The following is a 20,264-nucleotide window of genomic DNA, read 5'->3' as shown; positions in this document are numbered from 1 at the left end:
TGTGTGTGTGTGGAAAACGGTCTACCAAACTGTCAATTTTTTTATCTACATACTTGAAACTTTATATGTAGGGGATTCAAATCTGGAACAAATTAGATTTGTTTTTAATCGGTAATATATATATATATATATATATATATATATATATACCTGTTAAGAGGACAAATTGAAAAACTGGAACGTGGCAGGTGTAAACCAACTTACGCAAGTCATCTACGCATGCGCAAATATACATTTTACTCATATGTCCGAGTATTTGCACTTCTGTGACAATTTAATTCGTTTTTTGAATCTGATATACCAACGATTAACTCCTGATGAGCCGGCGAAAGGAGCCTTTTATAGGTTTCCCGTGCATTAGTTTTAAAGCGTTATATAAGTTTTGTACCGTTAAAAAGTTATTTAAATATACATTTGTACGTTTAATTACATTAATTTTTAAAGTTTTGATATGCATGTGGTAGTTAATACTGCTGGAGAGCTAAATATTTTGGTCTCGATTCTAAATGATGGCACCAAGTCATTTGTTTTTAAAACTTTTTTTAAGTACTACTATATATATATGCAGTACAAGATAATCAATAGAGAATTGGCTCTGCAATACGAAATTTGCATAAATTAAAATATATTTAAGCACATTTTACGACCGGGCAACGCCGGGCGGTCTAGTAGTAATCTATATTAAAAAAAACGTGAGAATCATTCGTTTGTCATTACAAATGACGGGACACTAAAAACAAAGCCTTAAAAAAAATGACGCGCACAAGGGAAGAGGATTTCAGGAAACGAATACGTAAAAAATAAGCGAGTGATCCGTGCTGAAATAACGTTATTTAAAAAGCCATTCTTAACATGGGGAGGGGAAGGTGTTTTGTACCTATTCTGTACTTTAACCTTACAATTGAATAAAAAAAAAAACTTTAATTAAACGTGGAAATACGATTTAAAAAAATAGCGCGGATCACTCTCTGCATTAGCACCAAAAATAATAACGTTTGGCCAAGGTGTTGAACAATGCATCTTTTGTGAATTTTATGTCGAGTTAAAGCATCAAAACTTCAGGGAACTGTATAGTATTAAAGTTCGGAACCATTCAATATTAGAGCTATTTATAAAAATGCAAACAAAATTCAGCACTACTGCACTTAAGTTAACCGGGAGTATTATCGTTTGCGTTTTCGGAAGAGGTTTAATAGCAGAAAGGGAAGACAATCCTAAATCTTTGTTTAATTATTGTCGCAAGTAAAAAAAAAAAAATGAATAAAATAAACAGCCATATTAATCAATTATAAAAATGGACTTCAAATTCGTAAAACTTCTTTTAAAGAAATATAAAATTGAGAAAGTAATGAATACATTCAATCCTTTCATAAGATTCTCAACTGAACGTTGACTTGTACAACATATAGAAACACAGTCGAGCTACGCTGATGAGGTAGCAACCTCGAAACATGGTGTCCGTAGGTTACAGTTTTAAAAATAAAATTTATCTACGTCCTAATAAAATATGGGCGATTTTCTAAGGAAAAAAAAATCGAGATTTTTATTATATATATATATATATATATATATATATATATATATATATATATATATATAGAATATTACATTTGTAATATTGTTGAAATACTGTTTATTTTACAATCCAAAGATCCGGAAGTGTTTAAAAAAAAAAAAAAAAAAAAAATCAAATAAATTGTTACCGAAGGCAAGATAATTACTCTTCTACCTAGCTGGATATGTTTTTAATTCAAATCACCTGTTTAAAAGATTTGGCGCTTGCCAAACATCCACAAAAACACTCGACTAGCGACAACCACTATAAACGATTTCATCTATCTGCGCCTAAATCTAAATGCAGATTCCATGAACAAAGCTTATTTCTCAGAACTGCTCGCCTGTGGAACACTGTTCTGCTGTCCTGCTTCCCGGTTGAATATAACATGGCAGCCTTCAAATCCAATGTAAACAAATTCTTGTTGAGCAGTCCCCATAATCAAATTCTACCCAATTTACACCATTAACGATTACTACATTAACACCTTACATTCATTAACCTTTATACTCGAGTGGCTTTCGGGCCTTGATAAGTGGTGACTCCCAAGTCAGCAAAAAAAGATTCCAGAGTCATAGCAATTGGATTCAATGATTAATACCAAACGTGTGGATTCCCGTAACGCACATGAACAGCATGAAATACAAACCTTTGGTATTCGTGCGCACGCGTCTAGAAAGAAAAAGGCCGAGCGTTCAACGAACTGGTTTGTCCCATATTCCAGTCACTACGTTGAAAGTTGTGCCAGCGTGAAAGACGTAAATAATTTTATGAAACGATTTTTTGTTAGGTATTCTTCAATTCTATTTTCGTTTTTCTAATATTCATGACAGATATAGGATACAAAGTATCAAGTAAAAAACGTCACGAACTCGCGTTAAGAGAAACGAGAAACGACGTGGGCTCTGTATCTGCCAGTATTCACGTTCTACAGACACGTGCGAATTAATTCAGAAACCTGACATAGTTATATGGAATAAGTCAGAGAGAGTTGCAACCTTGATTGAAATGAGTGTTCCTAATGATGGCGGTCTGAACAGAGCTGAAAGAGAGAAACAGACCAAACACCAAGGTCTCATGTATGATATGAAACGAAACTGGAATCTTAAGGGGATATCAATCATACCAGTTATCATCGGTGCCACAGGACTTATGAAGAAGAACCCGAAGTCCTACCTAACTAATATTCCTGGAGAACCAAGTGCAAAAAGAGATTCAGACAATTGCACTTAAGGGAACAGCGAGGATACTAAAAAGAGCTCTCGGTTTCAATAAAAAAAAGCGGGGCAATGTTGGCAGCTGGTTTGGCTGCCCCATACCCAGCATTAATCTTTAAAGGAAGAAAAAAACAATATGTCAAAACTCCAAGAAACAGGAATAATTTGGTAATTACGGTTTAAATGATTGTTAGAGCAGTTAACAAATAGCACGCAAATAGAATTCTTCAAATATCAAGGAATATATATGTGCATTGATATTAAAAACAAACCTTTTTTCTGTTGGTATTTGCTTCCCCACAAATGTGACACAAGGTCGTTTTTAACACGTGTGTGGGGGTGGGTGGGTGGTGGAACCAGCTCCCCAAAAGAAGAGCAAAGGGGCACTCTGGTAGGGAGCAAAAATAATTGTCTCAGTACTCCATTGACCAAGGACAAATCATCTTAAGTGTAGCATCAGAACAGAAACTCCAAGGACCTTTCTCCATGCTTTTCTTTTTTTTTTTTTTTTTTTGTTTACTTGCCTCCCCACGATGGCAGAATTAGACAAGGTTGATTTTTAATGTCGAAGGACCCCCCCCCCCCAAAAAAAAGGGCATTTGTAAGAAAAATAAGTAGTCATGGATATTTTTCCTCCATTAACCGAGACCAAAAAAGGCAACATCAAAACAGATACTACAGAGTTTTATTTTATTTATTTTTTATTATTCATTCTGAAAGTTAACAACCAAAACAGAAATAAACAAAACAAAAAAAAAAAAAATTAGGTATAGGCCATTCAAAAATTTGCTAGTTTATGCAAGATCCTAGCTAAAGTTCTCATTCACTACAATACCTCAAGCACAACCTAAGATCCCAAATCATATCGTGTGCATATATATATATATATATATATATATATATATATATATATATAAAAGCAATAAAATAAATTTGTGCACAAAATACTACACTTTGATCTTGGTCCGAAGGCCAAGAAAGGCAACCTTTTTTTTCTATTTAAGAAAATACAACTTTGTTATATATGGGCTGTGGAATTGCATTCATCTTCAAAAATTCTAATTTGCATATTCTTTTAAACATGGATGATTTGTGCAAAAAGGTTATAGTAAACAAACCTCTTTCTATGTATGCGTATATATATTTGTTTTAAAAATTTTGCCTACCATAGTCCTGTCAGTGTTTGGTCTACAGACATGAAACACACACACATATATATATGATTATTCAAACCAGTGCAAAACTTTATATTTTGGTTTTCGCCGGGGAAAATCGGTGCAAAAGTGTGAAAGTTAAAAAAATGGAATTTGCCAGGTGAAGGTCGATTGACGGCATTGCGAATATGCATGAGTAACGTAATAGCTATTGCTTAATGTTTTAATTTTCAGCCTTGCAAACATGTCTTCGGAGTTCAGGCATTAACGTCAAAAGGTAAAAATAAATCATAAGCTAAACGTTTTGGTTTCGATTCTGGGTGTTGGAGCACGAGCCATTTTTTAAAACTTTAAATCATACTATATATTGGGTCCAATATAATATATGAACTAACTCTGCATTAAAATATCATAGCTAACCGTATTTTAGTACCGGGCAATGCCGGGCGGCCTACTAGCATATATATATATTTTATATTTGAGAAAATATATGCACATTTAACATGCGTTTTTATGGTAATCGGTAGAAACCAATTTATAACGAAGAGGTTTATAAACAATCGAAATTAGTAAAAATATTGGAATTGTCTCATTAATATATGAAAGAAATTTGGAAAATTATGAATTACAACATTTCATTTATTGTCCGCACAAGAAATACAAAAATATATTTTTTTGCGCTTCTACACTATCAGAACAAAATTTCAAAAATCATAAAACTGATTTTCACATAAAAACAATGGTATCTACGTATTCCTCATATTTTTATGATTATATCCAAAAATTACGAAAATCGATAAGATAGTAAATTATTTGTTAAAGAACAGAATTTGAAGAAAACGATCGTATTTGCTTATATAAGACAGGAGTTCAAAAGGGAGGTAATTTTGCGTTTCGAGTTAAACAAGATGGCCGCAATTTTTCATCTGCTAACACGATTAAAGTTGTTTTTTTAATAATTCAGTAATATTCAGATAATTCTGACTTCAATTTGGCAGCTAACATTGTAATTTATTAGAATTGACAATTTTTTTTTTTATCTGAAACTCCATTTATCAAAATTAGCTACAAAATTTCCTTCATGGAATTTCAAAAATTGGCCTTTTCAGAGAGAAAAAAAAAACAACAAAAACAGCAAAATAATCGACTAGCTTTATTCTTGCCGGTTAGCACAAAAACTGAAAGCTTCAAAGTTTGAAAGAAGTAATATTCTAAAGATCAATAATATATATATATATATATATATATATATATATATATATATATATATTAAAAAAGGCGTTCAGGAGATAACCTCGTTTTATTTCATGGGTTTTAAAAGTGCTCAATAAAAAAAGAGCAAAATATTTTTATTTATAAACAAATATTACAAAGCTAATGTTTCGGAACGATTGGGTTGTTTAAACAAAAACAAAGGGTCTTCGTCAGACAACATCCTTAAAAGGATCAGTCATGATAAATAGCGGATAAACTTTATTTCTGTTGCCTGACGAAGAGCCTTTGTTTTTGTTTTTTTAATAAACCAAGCGTTCCGAAACATTAGCATGTGCAGCAGCAACCATGGAATATATAAGTTATGAAATATGGCGATTAAGCTAAATATTCGCGGAATATTCTTTGTAGCTTAATTGCCATATATATTTTTATAACTTACTACCTACCTCTACCTATGTATTGAGCACTGTTGAAGTAAATACTTCAAGTTTACGCATAAAATTATACTTTCGTATATTAATTTATGTGATTAAATGAAGTAGTCATGTATGTGTGTATATATATATGTGTGTGTGTGTGTGTGCACGCGCGTTCCCATTGGAGTCCATGTATGTCATTGTATACATTGTATGAAGAGTACGTATTTAGAAAGTAATAGTATCCAATCTGTGAAGTTGGTTGAAACTTGGTAAAATCCGATCCATCGGTAGCACGTACATCCGTGGAACTTGAAATATTTCGATCTATAAGGGATTATGACGAGAATGCTGCTGAAAAATCTTGCAGTGTAGAAATTATAATTTATAGAGGATTAACGAATTTAATTTAAAGTGAGAAAAGCTAGGATCAGCGTTAATGTCGCGAGGGAAGAAATGTCCAGCAACATCTCACTTTTCATAATTCTATACACCACTTTTTCATGGGAGAATAATCACTCCAGACAAGGAGTGAATCCACTTGATATGAGAAAAAAAAAAAAATTAAATCCTGAACTAACATTAACTTAATGGTTCGGGTTAATTTGGCAAAAGTTTTAGTGCGGTTCGTATTGTATAGAAGCACCTTGTTTTAACATGTTTAGAAAAGTTGACGATCAGGATTATTGGATTTGTTTTACAAACCACGGAGATATGAAAAAGTGGCCAAAAATTAAATATAACAAATGTTAGCAAAGGCAAGATAAGTTACTCTTCTGCCTATCTGCTACCGAATATATGTCAGCCTATGTCACGGTAACATATTGAGCGAGTTTTTAACCGTATTTTGTCTAGTTTTTTTTATTTACAACTCCTTTTCCCAAACTTTCCGTGTCAAAGATTCGGGCGGCATTTTAAATTTTCCAATACACTAAATAAACACTGTTTTTTCGAGCTGAATAAGCACGTTACATTTAAAAAAAAAAAAACACTAAAAGATTATCCAGTTAGGTAGAAAAGTAACTTATCTTGCCTTTGATAACATTTGTTATATTTGTTTTGACAACTTTTTCGAATCTATGTGTACAGTAATACAAACCCCAAATAAATCTTATCAAAGGCAAGATAAATTACTTTTTTTTTTTACCTAACTGGATATTTTTTTAGTGTTTTTATTTAATGTAACATGTTTATTCAGCTCGAAAAACAGTTTACTGATGTATTGGAAAATTAAGAATAGTGCCCGACTCTCTGAACACGGTAAGTTCAGAAAATGAGTTAAAATTGAAAAACTATACAAAATAGGGTTAAAATCCCACCGAATATATGTCAACCTATGTCACGCTAACATATTGAGTGACGAGTGAGGTTCTAACAGTATTTTGTATAGCTGTTTTCATTTTATTTTTAGCTCCTTTAAATGTAATAGAAACAGCTAAAGGCATGCAAATGACAACAAGTGTTGGACTTGGCTTTTACTTTTGTTGTTTAAATGCAATGTTTTAAAACCTCAATTTGCAAGAGAGTTTTCTGGAATTGTCCCAATTTTTTTTAGGCCACATTTGATGTGTGAAGTGACAGACCTGCCACTAGTTTTCAGGATTTAAATTAAAAGTCAAAAGAAATAAATCCAAAATGTTGATGTTAATAGAGATGAAGCAGGGAGAAAATGTTGGCATTTATTACTGTAGACAACGAACCGAAAAAAAATTAATGTTACCAAAGGCAATATAAGTTACTATTAACATACCAGGATAAGTTTCTTTGGTTTTAACTTATTTTAAAGTGTTATTTGTCACGGTAACATTTGAGCGGATTTTTATCAGTATCCTTTTATTTCTGATTTTAAACCATTATCGAGACTCCAAAGAACCTATGTCTGCCATTTTGATGTCGTTCTAAAAATTAGACACTAGTTGTGTTGCGAATTAAATGAAACGCTTTAAAATAAGTTAAAAGAAACTTATCCATGTAGGTAGATAAGTACTTTATCCTGCCTTTGATAACATCTTTACCACTTCTTTCGATTTGTTTTCTATGGTAATCAATACAGGAAAAAAATTTCGGAACAGAAAAGTCGAACAACAAACGTCAGTTTCCTCTTGAAATTATTAAACGTACGTAAATATATGGAGAAAAATCTTCAACTTGTAAAAGTTCGGACCTCCGCTTAAAATATGCTGGATTTTTAAGGACTGGAGTCTTAACGCACACACGCACGAAGTTAAACCCAAGCACTTTCGAAGCGAGGAAGAGAGAGAAAGGAGAGAAAGAACGTGCGACGAGAAGAGATTCGCGCTACAGATGTAGGATAGACATTATAGATATTATATACAGCATCCTTGTAGGCAAGCAAGCAGCATCAGTCCGATTTCCGTTATTACTACTACAAAGAGGATTCTTTATTATTACCATAAACGCAATAACCAAAAAAGATGCCAATATGGATGCCAAAGTTCGCAAACTTTTAATGTCCGTCATTCTTAAATAAATGAATCAAACAAAAAAGATTAGAATTGTCTTTGAATTGGGAAAATATGTTTATTGTACTTTTAATGCTTTTGTTTATTTTATAGCGAAAAGAAAAAAGGGGGGAGGGCAACAACAAAATGTGAACGTAACAAAGTTTATTTTATTTTGCCAAATCTTAAGATGGAGTTCAGCGACATTAAGGGGATCGACAGACAGCGGTTAGTTTTGCGATGAAAACCTTCACATTGATCAAGATTGTAAATAAAATAGAACTATCAACTTTTTCTGTCACTTTGAACCTATATTTTGTGCTCAACCCAGACATAACTTCACCATTATCATATAGATGTTTCGTATAGTTATTACGAAAAGGGTCGGTACTTATACAGAATACAGACCGTGTTATGATTTTTTTTTTTTTTTTTTTTACTTCTAGACAGAATTTAAGTTAAAGTTTTACGGTATCTTTTGTTTATTAAATTAAGTGAAAATACAAGGTTTTCAAAAGATCCTCTTATGTTAATGAGTTCCTAAATAATATTTCATCACGATCCGTATCTTACATAAATACCAAGTTGAACGTTTATAAATTTCAAGTGATATTTACTTGCCTCCCCACGAGGGCAGAGTTATACACAAGGTCTGTTTTTTTTTAACGTGGGGGGGGGGGAGATCCACCTCCTCAAAAAAGGTGGAATCTGGAAAGGAGCAAAAACAAAAATTTCCTTAGTCTAAAAACGATGCAAAAGATTTTTTTTTAACACAAAACAAAACAAACATGCATATAAAAAATTGGATATCTCCATTTTTTTTTTTAAGAATGATATCTCCTTTCCAATCATGTACGTTGTATTTCTCCAATTTGTATCCAAGTCTTGCTTTCAACCTGTTCTTAAAGCAAAATAAAAATGAAACAATTTTGATATCTCCTGAAAAACAAAAAGAAAAATGAGCAAAGCTCTGGAAAGAATCGATAAAAAAAAAAAAAAACAAGGTAGGGGGTATTCACCTCAAAAGCCCAAGTGCATGAAACTCCAGCAAATTTCTTGACACATCTTCCAATTTCAACATCTTCATGGGTAGTATAGCTATTCCCAAGACAATGGTCTATATGTCCAGCCAGACGTTTCAACGTCGTTCGGCTGAGGACGATCCCGGGACCGCCCATGCAAAAGTTTTCGTTTTCTTCCAGACTTAATTGTCCGAAGTCTTCTTTGGTACCAAGTCCAGCCTGACCGATGAAGAGCGCCCGGGAACTATTAATCGATCGTAGAAACCTTTCCAATCGACCCCCCTTGATGTAAACATCATCGTCGGCTCTCATGAACCATTCGAACTGATCGATGTAGTTATCGTGCATGTATTTAAGCATGCTGAACGATTTTTTCTGGGGAGGGTAAGTGTCGTCCACACCTTCCAAACTAACGATTGGAATATTCCCGTTACCTTGGGAAGACTCCCCGGAGAAAAAAATCACCTCTCCATTGATAGACTTGGCCCAAGTTTTGTACGCAGCCATAGCACGCGTATTTAAGTATTTTTCAGCAGTCATCACACCTACTAGAATAAAATTTTTGGTAGATTTCTCCTCCCCAACGCGTTTTTGGTCCTGGGTTTGTCGGAAGGATGAAGATGAAGACGAAGTAAAATCCTGTAAATCGGTCGCCCGCAACGGATCGTTATGAAAATGACGAAAATTGCAACAGGCCCCTGAAGAAAGCCCGCACGAAGAGAAAAGTCGATATCGGCTCCAACTAGCCAGTAACATGCCACCAATAATTCCAATAAGAATTCCAGCAACGGAGTTGGTACGTAAACCATATCTACGTTTGGCCATACTGTTTTATCCATACATCCAATAATTCCACGGGGCAGTTATCTGGCGTTGAAGTAGATATAAAAAAAATAAAAGCTTTAAAAAAATGGTAAGGGATTCCGTGGATTGCAAAAAAAAGGGGATAAAAAAAAAGAGGTAAAAAAAAAAAAAAAAAAAAAAAAGGAGGAAAACTTTTTTCTTTAAATTGTAACCATTACCCAGACATTGGTAAAACTTGCCAGAGTTTTTGTTCCCATAAAATTACTTTGGTCTGTTTTAATAAAAGACTTCCTACGTGTGCGCGTTTCGAATTATCATATTCTTCACTTCTGGTGCCTAACTTTTTAGGCATCAGCAAGTGTAGACTTTTAACTCGTAGTAAAGACATCTAAGTATGGTCCTTTTAAATTCTTACTAGGATCAGGACAGTTTTTCGACATTTTCCTTTTTTTTTTTCTTTTTACTTTAAATGCCGTCCGTCCTGAAACAACGCCAGACCGCGCCAGTCGCGCCACTTAAAGCAGGTTACCCTTTCGCTGACAGGACGGCTCGACTAGTAGCTAAGTACATGTGCTTGTTCCAATTTATACACAGCAAGCCGCAGTACTACATAATAGAGTTTCCCCGTTCGTGACGTAATGAATTAATAATCTTTAATATTTTTTTATTCTCATGATATAAACTTATTTATATTTAAAATAAAGCTTAAATAAAATATATCGTTTTAATTTATTTGCGATTTATAATTTTATGTACGAAAAATTGTTTTCTCCGGAAAATGCCGAAGAAGCAATTACGTTTTCAATATGGCGGACTACACAAATGTGTGATCCTTGAATGTACACGGAGATAAGAAAAATTGGCTAGATATTGGACAATTCGACGTTGCTAAACAACCCAGAACATAATAATGAATAGTTATTGTTTTATTGCAACGGTTACCGGTATTTTTTTCCGGTAGATGCGCCCAGAATTCACCTGAAATTCGTCGTGTTACTGGAGTAAACATCAAGCCTGAAAACATGGCGTCAACCCTGAATGAAGAAAGTGTCGAACGTAAACTCCACGGTGTTAATAACACACAAGATGGCATTCAGAGTATGTCTTTATGGATTATCCACCATAAAGCACACCATAAGAAGATAGTGGACTTGTGGTTAAAGGTTTTGAAAAAAGGTACGTAAATTGCATCTTAAGAAAAAACGGTAAAAAAAAAAAATATATATATATATATAAAATATCTGGCGACACATATTTGTGACACGGTTAATGCAGGTACATCGACTTTGAAAAAATAAGTTTGGATCGATTTAATTTATTTTATAAATTTTATTAAGTAATTAAGTATATATATAATAAGTAGTTTTTGCGTTTAGTTGAGTTTATATGCGATCCAGCATGATGTTCTCGACTGTAAAATATATTTCACCACAGGTAAAAACATATTTAATTCAGCGCAGTCAGTGATTCGTTTTTTGATCTACTATTTAATAGAAATCATGTCTATTATTTTGTTTTTATTTATTTTTAAAATTAGATTTGCCGGTGTTTATGCATTTATTATGTTAACGTGCTATTTTTTTTTAAATTTAGTATTTTCAAGTTAAATTCAAATTTCACGATATCTTTTTTTATTTTTTATTTTATGAAATTGTTAGGTGAAAGTATAGAATCGTTACAAAATACCTTTCGCCGTGTTAAGCATGATTTTTCAAAATAATAACATTTCAACACGGTAACATAAGTGCGGATTTGCCAGTTAATATTCATAATTGTGTAGCTGTTCAAAACTTGTGTATTAAAAGAAAATATTTATTTCAATATGATTATTTAAAACGCTATTTTAATTTTCTTAAGAATTTTCTGTTTATTTTCAAAAAAAAGAAAAAGTGCAATTTAGCATCTGATTTGTCTTTCAAACGTCCATATTCATCTACCTCCCCACGAGGGCAATGGTAACAGAAAAAATAGCCCCCCTCCCCCAAGGGTCACTCTAGATGGTGCAAAACTTTTTTTTAAAATCCCGCGACAGATACTACTGCAGTAGTACTGCAGTACTGCACTCTGAGTTATTTATTTGCGAAAAAAATATTAATCTTGACAAATTAGGCACAAGGTCATCAAAAGTGTGGGGAAACTGAGGTCCTTTGTCTATTTATTTACTCTTATTTGTAATCATTGCAGTTACCACGATACCACATTTACTCTATGGGGCAACTATTTAAATTATCTCCAGTGTTGAAATTTGATCCCAGTCTACAGGCCAATGTTTTTTTTTTTTAATTCTCGTATTTACTGCTCTTCTTACGAGAGCATAGTTAGACACAAGGTCAATTTTTGATGTGTGGAAAATTCAGTTTACTCCAAAAAGGGGTCAGTCTGAACTGAGAAAAGAATTAGAATTGTCTCCGTCTAGGAGAATCTTTTTCAAAGACTAAGGATAAAACACATACTACACTTTTATCTGAGCCTTTAAAATATTAATTAAAATGTGTATTAAAATAAAAGTTGGCTGATCAATGGATATATATTTTTATCGATCGAAAATATGGAAATTTATTAAATATTGATTGTTTTGAAATTAAAGTAAATGAAAAGAAACTGATCTATTTTTTTACAGCATACTAATTGGTATGTAATCTCTATTAAACATGATCAATATTTACCCCCCCCCCTCCATAAGTATAATGTTGGATTCGGGACAAAAAATTTTCAACTCCCCAGTCTGGCAGGATTTCTCTTCCTCTGATCAAAGACAATTGCTTTGCTTCTTGTTTAGACAATAAAAACAGTCTTTTCACATGTAAAACCAAAACTAATTCTAATTAAAGACTTTATTATTGCTGTCGAATATATTCAGTAAACGGATTTTATTGTTATTTTATAAATTCGTAAGTTATTTGGAATCTTAACTTATTGTTTTAAGGGAGGTAATTCTATTTTACTAAGATAATTTTTGTCAACTAATGAAGTTAATAGCAAAAACAAAAAATGTAAAATGCGACGATATTGTAATTTTTCTTGAATAAATATTCAGTGGTTGTGAGGAAAAAAAAAATTTTTTACTACTTTAGTAAAATAGTTATCTCCCTTAGAACAATGAATTAAGATTCCGAATAATCAATTCGTAAAATTTAATAATTGGACTTTTAAGCAAGGAAACGCAAAAAAAAAAAAAAAAAAAAAAAAACGTTTTAAAATTTTTAATATCCGCCGATTCGTACTTTTCCCCCAAATATCAAACTCCATTTATTCTAAGACATTTGTAAAATAAAATACAATGTAAAAAATAATGCACTTTTCTAGTTTAACATTCCCAAGCAAATTTAGAAAGCCATTCTTAACATGGAAGACGTTACGCGGATGGAACTCTCTTAAAATGAAAACAATTTTTTTTGGGGGGGGGGACTAAACTGCATTCGTGTTTACTCCCCCCTCTTCCAATTATCATAATTGATTACTTTTAATAAATATTTACTGCAATAATAACAACTTGAAACAAACGTGTGAAAATATTAACTTTCCATGTTTTTATGGCATTTTTTTTATTACTCGTATCGTTTTTTTTTTGTTTACTTGCCTCCCCACGAGAGCAGAGTTAAACACAAGGTCGGTTGTTCTTTTTGCTACGACGTTTGTTGTCATTTTAATAAAAAATCTTGGTCTTTATAGAGATCAACCCTTATGGCTTCCAAGATCACAGTAGTATCTGTTCTACACTTTTTCTGTTCTCGGTCAGTGGAGGAGAAAAAACACTTCATGACGGAGGAAAATTTTATTTTTGTGCCTCGTTTTGGGGAGCTGGAATTGATTGTCCCCACATTAAAAACTGACCTTTTGTCTAACTCTACTCTTCGTGGGGAGGTAAGTAAATAGGAACAGTCCTAAGCAACTACACAAAATGCATCCGGGGTTACTGAAAAAAAACAAAAAAAAAACGGTGTTTGATTTATTTGGATGACACATGACATAATAATAATAATAATAATAATAATAACTAGAAAACAAATAAATAAAAACAATTTACAAAATATATCGCAAAAATGTGAATAATGTAAGTAAAATAAAATGCACTAGCAATGCTGCTTTCAGTGTCAGGAACCTGAGTTTAACTTAGTGTGGTCGCGCAGAAGCTATTGTAGTTCATTACGGACTTTTACAGAGCAAATATGGGCATCTAAGGGGAATGATCTATATTAGCGCCAAGATGTTTTAATCAGCTAATTAACTGTAACTATCTTTGTCACCAATAAAACAGGCAAGCAAGGCACATTTTATTTTTATTTTTGCCGTGGAGATCGAGTTGTTAGTGGCTTGTGATTTTCTGTTTAGCATTTTCTATCCTAGTTTATTTAAAGAAAAATAAGATAATTATCGTTTTATTTGTTCTTGACGTTAACTGACCAGAATGGCAAAATTATTTTTTAAATTGATGAATTGAAATTCGAAACATATGGATTGGATATCATCTTGATCGTTATATAACTTAATAATCTTATATTAAAATTGATTAATCATATATAGAACTCGTGGAGTATTATTTGTACAATAAAAGAATTTCATAAAGTTCTAACAAGATTTTATTGAGTTATTTTTGTAAACATTCTACAGGCAAAATTTATTCGAGAAGAAAAAAAAAATAAAAAAATCAACTATTTTTTTCCCTCCATATTCTAAAGAGAAAACTACTTCCGGTTTAGAGAGAATTATCTCCCTTAGTTTTCCTGTTTTATTATGCTAAAGTTTTGTTTGTTTGTTGTTGTTTTCAACACTTTAGTACACTAGGATCTGGTTCATTAGGGGTCTGTATCTTTTGTCTGAATAAGGTGTCGTTCGGTTTAGTCCTAAGAAGTCATCCTCTCAGGCATTATTTCCTCCTTTGGGAGGAAGGAGGGAATGTTTATTGTCGATCGCCTAAGGCGTCCCTATCGGAAAATGCCGATGGGTTCGTTTCGGCCTATTTTACTACAGTTCGGAGAGATGACCCCCCCCCCTCGCGCGCGCACACACACTTTGTCCTGATCTTGATGCGAGGTAAAATGGTAAACTTTAATTTTTTTCCACTCAAAATAGCTGCCAACTGTGACGTTATTGAGGCGTCTGCTATTTTAAACCGGTCCCCTGAAAAAGTTTACAGAAAACTTAACATTTTTTTTTTTTTTAAAATTTTATTGTGAAAATAAAATCAATGTTTTATTTATTTATTTTGGTTAAGGTACTCAGATGGAGTTCGAAAATCCAGCCTTGTTCGGGGAAAGGTGGGTTACATGGTACTCTGTCACCGATGTCGAGGGAGAACCTTAGCCCGTTTGAATGAAATGTCGAGTTGTTTACTCCGAACAAAAGAAAAACGGAAAAGGTGTAATATATAACAAATAAATGCTACCAAAGGCAACATAAGTTAAAAGGAAAACAAGAAACAATTCAAAGAAGTAAAGAAAGCAGCAGTTCAAAGAATTTTCGAACATTTATTACTATAAACAGCATTTTAGAATTAGATTTTTTTTTAATTCAACAGTTCAAAGAATTAGATTTTTTTTTTTGTACGAGAGTATCCAGCGTACCCTAACCTCCCCATATTAAGAACAGCTTTCGGAAATAAACACCTCCAACTTCCCCATGTCAAGAACGATTTTCGAGGTTGGAGGGTGTTTATTCCGAAAGCTGTTCTTAACATGGGAAGGTTGAGGGTGTTTGTTCCGAAAGCCATTCTTAACATTTTTAAAGAAAATTGTGGAAGTAGACTATTTGTTTATTGCATGTGCATACAAACATGGCCACCAGTGAATTACAGTACATAATACAGGTTTTTATATCTTGAAAACTACTTGTCTCTGCAAAGTTTAAATGAGATTTTTAGCATAGTCGAAAACCCATATAAGCCGATACTTATGCACTTTTGTTACCGTGCTGAAATAACATTATTTAGAAAGTCATTCTTAACATAGGGAGGAGAGAAAGTTTTGTAATTATTCTGTACTTTCACCTTACAATTTAATTAAAAGATATCGTAAAACTTGAATTTAACTTGAAAATACTATTTAAGATAATAGCTCGGTAGCAAAAGTGCATAACCTAACCTAAAAGTTGTCATTTTAACGAAAATTTTGGAGGTGGATCTAATGTAAAAAAAAATATTGCATGTTTTTTTTACAATTAAACATTTCCAAGATGTTAATTAACCCTGTAAAACTCTGTGCTTGACAATGTTCTTAAGATATTCTTCTCCCTTAAGAACGCTTTTGCCTCGTTATAGTAATTCCAAAACTTGCTCGTACTTTTTATATCCATGTTGAAAATGTTTTGCTGCATTTATTCAAAGACATCAGCGACAGACCTATCTTTCCCGAAACTCAGAACGAGGCTTGATTTTCGGGCCCCATCTGACTACTTTCACCTTTTATTTTTTTCATAAATATATCCGAAACATAACCAACATTAATTTGCAATTTAACAAAAAATAGAAGTTGTTTATTTTTTTTTTCAAAATTGTTACGTAATAAAATAGGGGAGGGGGGATTGCACAAATCGATATTGGAGGAGTGGAGTTCTATTTGGTCTCAAATTCCCTCCGCCCTCCTCAGGCATTATCTCCTTCTTTTGGAGAAAAGTTTTCTCTTTTTTTTTTTCACCTGAGGTGTCTTGATCAGAGAATGCCGATAGTCTGATGATGAAAAATTGTCTTATGGGTTGAGTGGGAGGTGGATTCCTCTAGATTAAGAAAGAATAACTTGATAGCCTCTTTATCAGACATAATAATCAAGTTGACATGTCAGTTTTTGATAGATCACCAAAGTTAAACAACACTGAGTTTGGTTCATAATAGATGAGTAACTAATCGAGAATATCAGGCGCTGTATGTGGAAAGACGGTGACATCTCTTTGTAAAACCTAACAGTGTCAAAAGGGGTTGCTGCCTAACAATAGCAAACAAATGTCTGTTGTTTAACATACTCTATGACTGACTAGGATAGCTTTCGTACGTCTACATCAAACCTACCTCTGCGTTCCATGTTTAAAAAGAATGTGTTCTCTATAGTATCAAACCTGACAGAATGGCTAATTGTATAGACCGCTTCATACCTTCCAAAAATTTCCAGCAAAAATCTAACGGCCAGCTGCCATTCTCTCCAGAATGTGCTGCTGCCATTGCACACACAAATCACTATTTCCATTGCTTCCAATGTAATAGATGTAAAGCCGCCTTCAGGACTGCCAGCAACCATCATAAAAGAGTAATAAAGAATGTGAGAGTTGTATGCTCAGTCCGTCAAGTCCAAAGTAGCTGAGTAGCGGTTTGGTTCCCACTAATTTTGGCAAATAACAATCAGGGTCCTGAATAGAAGCGTGTGCTTTATCCCAATCATCGTCAATGGACATGAGGTAATCTCGTCAGCAATATGGTTTTCGTTCTGCTAGATCTATAGCAGATGTGCTAACAGTTATATCTCGTACGATTAACAAATCTCTCGATTGAGGCTTCCTTTCTAGAGCAATTGTCCTTGAACTATCAAATGTCTTTGATAGGATATGACATTTTTTTTTTGTCTTATTTTGATGAAAAGAAAAAGAGCACAATCTAAATAAAATTAAATTTTCAAAAATGTAATCGTTGGATTATCAGTTTCTTGTGTAAACTAGATATAGTCTGTAATGTGAAGAGTGATCGCTCAGAACCTTCTCTTTATTCATCAAATATCCCCATATTAACATTTATTACTTTAAGTAGAAATGAGGCTAGTTTATCTATTAAACCTAAAACGTTATGGTCTGAGTTATTTTACCTTTAAACCTGGTTCGGAAAAAGACAAATACGTAGTTTATGTGACCATGCTGATGCAAATAAGAACACAATACATGTGAAATGTTTTTAAAAAACTATGGTACGTGTACAGTTTAATCAAGACATTAAAAAATGAAAATATCGAAAAAAGAAAAAAAAAAGGTTATATTGTACATACCCGTTTTGAACTGAAGATCTTCCCAAAAAAAAATTTCACTTCATTTGATCGAGTATTTTTTTTTTTTTTTTTTTTTTTTTACAGCGGAAAAACACGTTTTTATGACAGCGTGTTGAAGGTAGACATCTTTGAATTTTTTAAATTTTTTGTTTGAATTTTTAGAAAATACCACGGGGAGATAACTCCGTTTAAAGCTCCGTTAATCCCTCTCCATCTTTAATAGTACGTTTTGCTCGGTATCATAACAAATTGTTTTTTCGCTGTAAAAAAAATCTACTTGATGAAAGTGAAATTTTTTTCCAGAGAACTTCATTCCATAACTGATACGTACAATATAAACTTTTTTTTTTCGATATTTTCATTTTTTAATGTCTTGATTAAACTGTACAAGTATACCTTCACACATATATTGTATCAATACCATAGTACTTTTCACTAGCGTACATACATGTGTCAGTATTTCCAGATTATAAATTATTAAAAAGGAGGATAGAAGATGATAACGTACTCCAAACGCTAAATTGTTAGTGTATAGATACGCTAATTTAATGTTCGTGGTTTGTTATCACCTTCTATCTTCCTTTTTAATAAATAGGATCTCCCGATCACCAATGACACAATGTGGAAAAACAAATTTAAAAAAAAAATTGTCACTATTGGGGTGTACATGAAACTAAAATATACCTTCTGGATCTTCTAGCTAGTATCCAAGTGTAGTATCTGTTTTGTCTGGAGATGGTATCATATTGTGAGGTTTCCGTTCGCGCTGGGCGTCCATACAGTGGAAATATCTAACAGACACCTATAAAGATATTGGAGATAAACCGTAATAACCAGATATATTTTGACACTACATTAATCAGATAACTTAAATACGTTTAAAGTTTTAACAAAAGGGCTACAAATCGGGACAAGATCAAAGTGTAGTATCTGTTCTTCAGATGCTGCACTTCTATTTCTTGTTCTCTTTCGGTGGAGGAGAAATCCTTCACGACTGAGACAATTTTTATTTTTGTACCTTTTCTCCACGTTAAAAAACGACCCTGGTGTCTAACTCTGTCCCGTGGGGAGGCATAGTAAATAGGTACAATAATATTGCAGGGTCTACATTCACGCTGAACGTCCACAGACTACCTGGCAATAATTACATATGAAAAATGCCACTCTGGAATTTCTACAGGTCCTGCTAATAATCTGTACATGTATAAAAGTGAGAATGTTTGTGTGTGGCTGAGGACACTTCTTAACCTATATACTCAATGAACTTTTGATTTACAGACTTGAAATTTGGTATATAGGGTATTGGGACACGTGGAAAACTTTTTAATCGCCTTTCAATTGGTGGGGGCGGGGAAGGGCTGCTAAGAGGTCAAAATTGAAAAATTCTTATGTTATGGGGGCCATCAGATTTTTATCTGTTTGTCAACTGTTTTACAGGGTTTCAAAACAGTTTTGTAAGATTGTGGCAAGTTTGTCTAATGATTATCGGACTTGACTCATTGTCTATATTGGTTTCAATCGCAGCTCAAGTATTTTTATTTTTTATTACAAGAAGTGAAGTATTTAAAAAAGAACCGCTAGACTCTGGAATTCCATTCCAGGTCCCTGCTTCCCTAACTGTACTGATATGCAGAAGTTCAAGTGTAACGTGGACCGACATCTTGCTGCCCAAATGCCAACATAGTGCCCCAGTAGTTGCTGCCCCTGATAGTAGCCCCCTACACCAAAGTGGCAATGTGCCTTGTTTGGGGTGAAAATGTAAAAAAAACAAACTTTCATGCACGTCTCAGTTTCTGTCCAATTTTTTAACTGAATTTAATGTTGCGTTCAACACCGGGCAATGCCAGGTACATCTGCTAGTATATTAATAAAGGTGACTGTATAGCTTATTCCAGCATTATATTTTAATTTGCTTACATTTGCGTCTATCCCTTACACCTCTGCATTGTATTGCCTTCATAAACTTCTTATTCTTAGTTTAACTTTTGGAAAGCAGAGCTCTACATTGCGAGTGATTTTTCTAAGTGGCGACTAAAAAATAATGAAATGCTTATCTTTTGGCGATTGTATTTCTTTCACTTACAATCTTCCAAAGCTCACTAGGAAGTGAAAAATATCTTTTCAACTTTTTTTTTTAATAACACGAATAAAGTTAAATTATTTAAACAATAAAAGTTTAATCGAACAGTATACTCTTTTTATATTTGTTTTTAATGAAGGCTGTTTAAAAAAAACATCTAAACAAATTAGAATGTTTATACTTTCAAATATCAACATAAAATTTGTTGTATATTTAGAATTACACTTATTAAAAAAATACAGAAAAATATTTGTAATGTACATACTCGTCACAGAATGAAGATGTCATATTCTAAAAATCATGTGGGTTTGGCTAGTAACTTTTCTATTTGGCTAGTAAACGAAAATATTTACTTGTTAAAGGTCAACTGAAGATGAA

The 20,264-nt window shown here is 33.0% G+C and overlaps 2 protein-coding genes across 6 annotated transcripts in view; one reads left to right on the top strand and one right to left on the bottom strand.

Moving 5' to 3' along the window:
- LOC145249742 (chondroitin sulfate synthase 1-like) overlaps positions 1-10,393 on the bottom strand; it is a 502,518-nt gene extending 492,125 nt beyond the window's left edge. The window contains exon 1 of the mRNA XM_080111654.1: positions 9,039-10,393. Within this exon, the coding sequence (XP_079967780.1) occupies positions 9,039-9,866 (828 nt within the window). The 5' untranslated portion in view covers positions 9,867-10,393. The remainder of the gene's footprint in view (positions 1-9,038) is intronic.
- A 235-nt stretch (positions 10,394-10,628) lies between these two features.
- Positions 10,629-20,264, top strand: part of LOC145249741 (uncharacterized) — a 216,958-nt gene continuing 207,322 nt past the window's right edge. For all 5 annotated transcript variants that reach the window (XM_080111652.1, XM_080111649.1, XM_080111653.1 and 2 more), the window contains exon 1: positions 10,629-11,021. In XM_080111652.1, the coding sequence (XP_079967778.1) occupies positions 10,868-11,021 (154 nt within the window). In that variant the 5' untranslated portion in view covers positions 10,629-10,867. The remainder of the gene's footprint in view (positions 11,022-20,264) is intronic.

Source organism: Euprymna scolopes, chromosome 28, assembly GCF_053919585.1.
Source record: "Euprymna scolopes isolate OS-2025 chromosome 28, ASM5391958v1, whole genome shotgun sequence".
NCBI classification, from domain to species: Eukaryota; Metazoa; Mollusca; class Cephalopoda; order Sepiida; family Sepiolidae; genus Euprymna; species Euprymna scolopes.
Note: the sequence above shows the minus strand (reverse complement) of the source record. Positions and strands in the feature narration are given on the sequence as shown.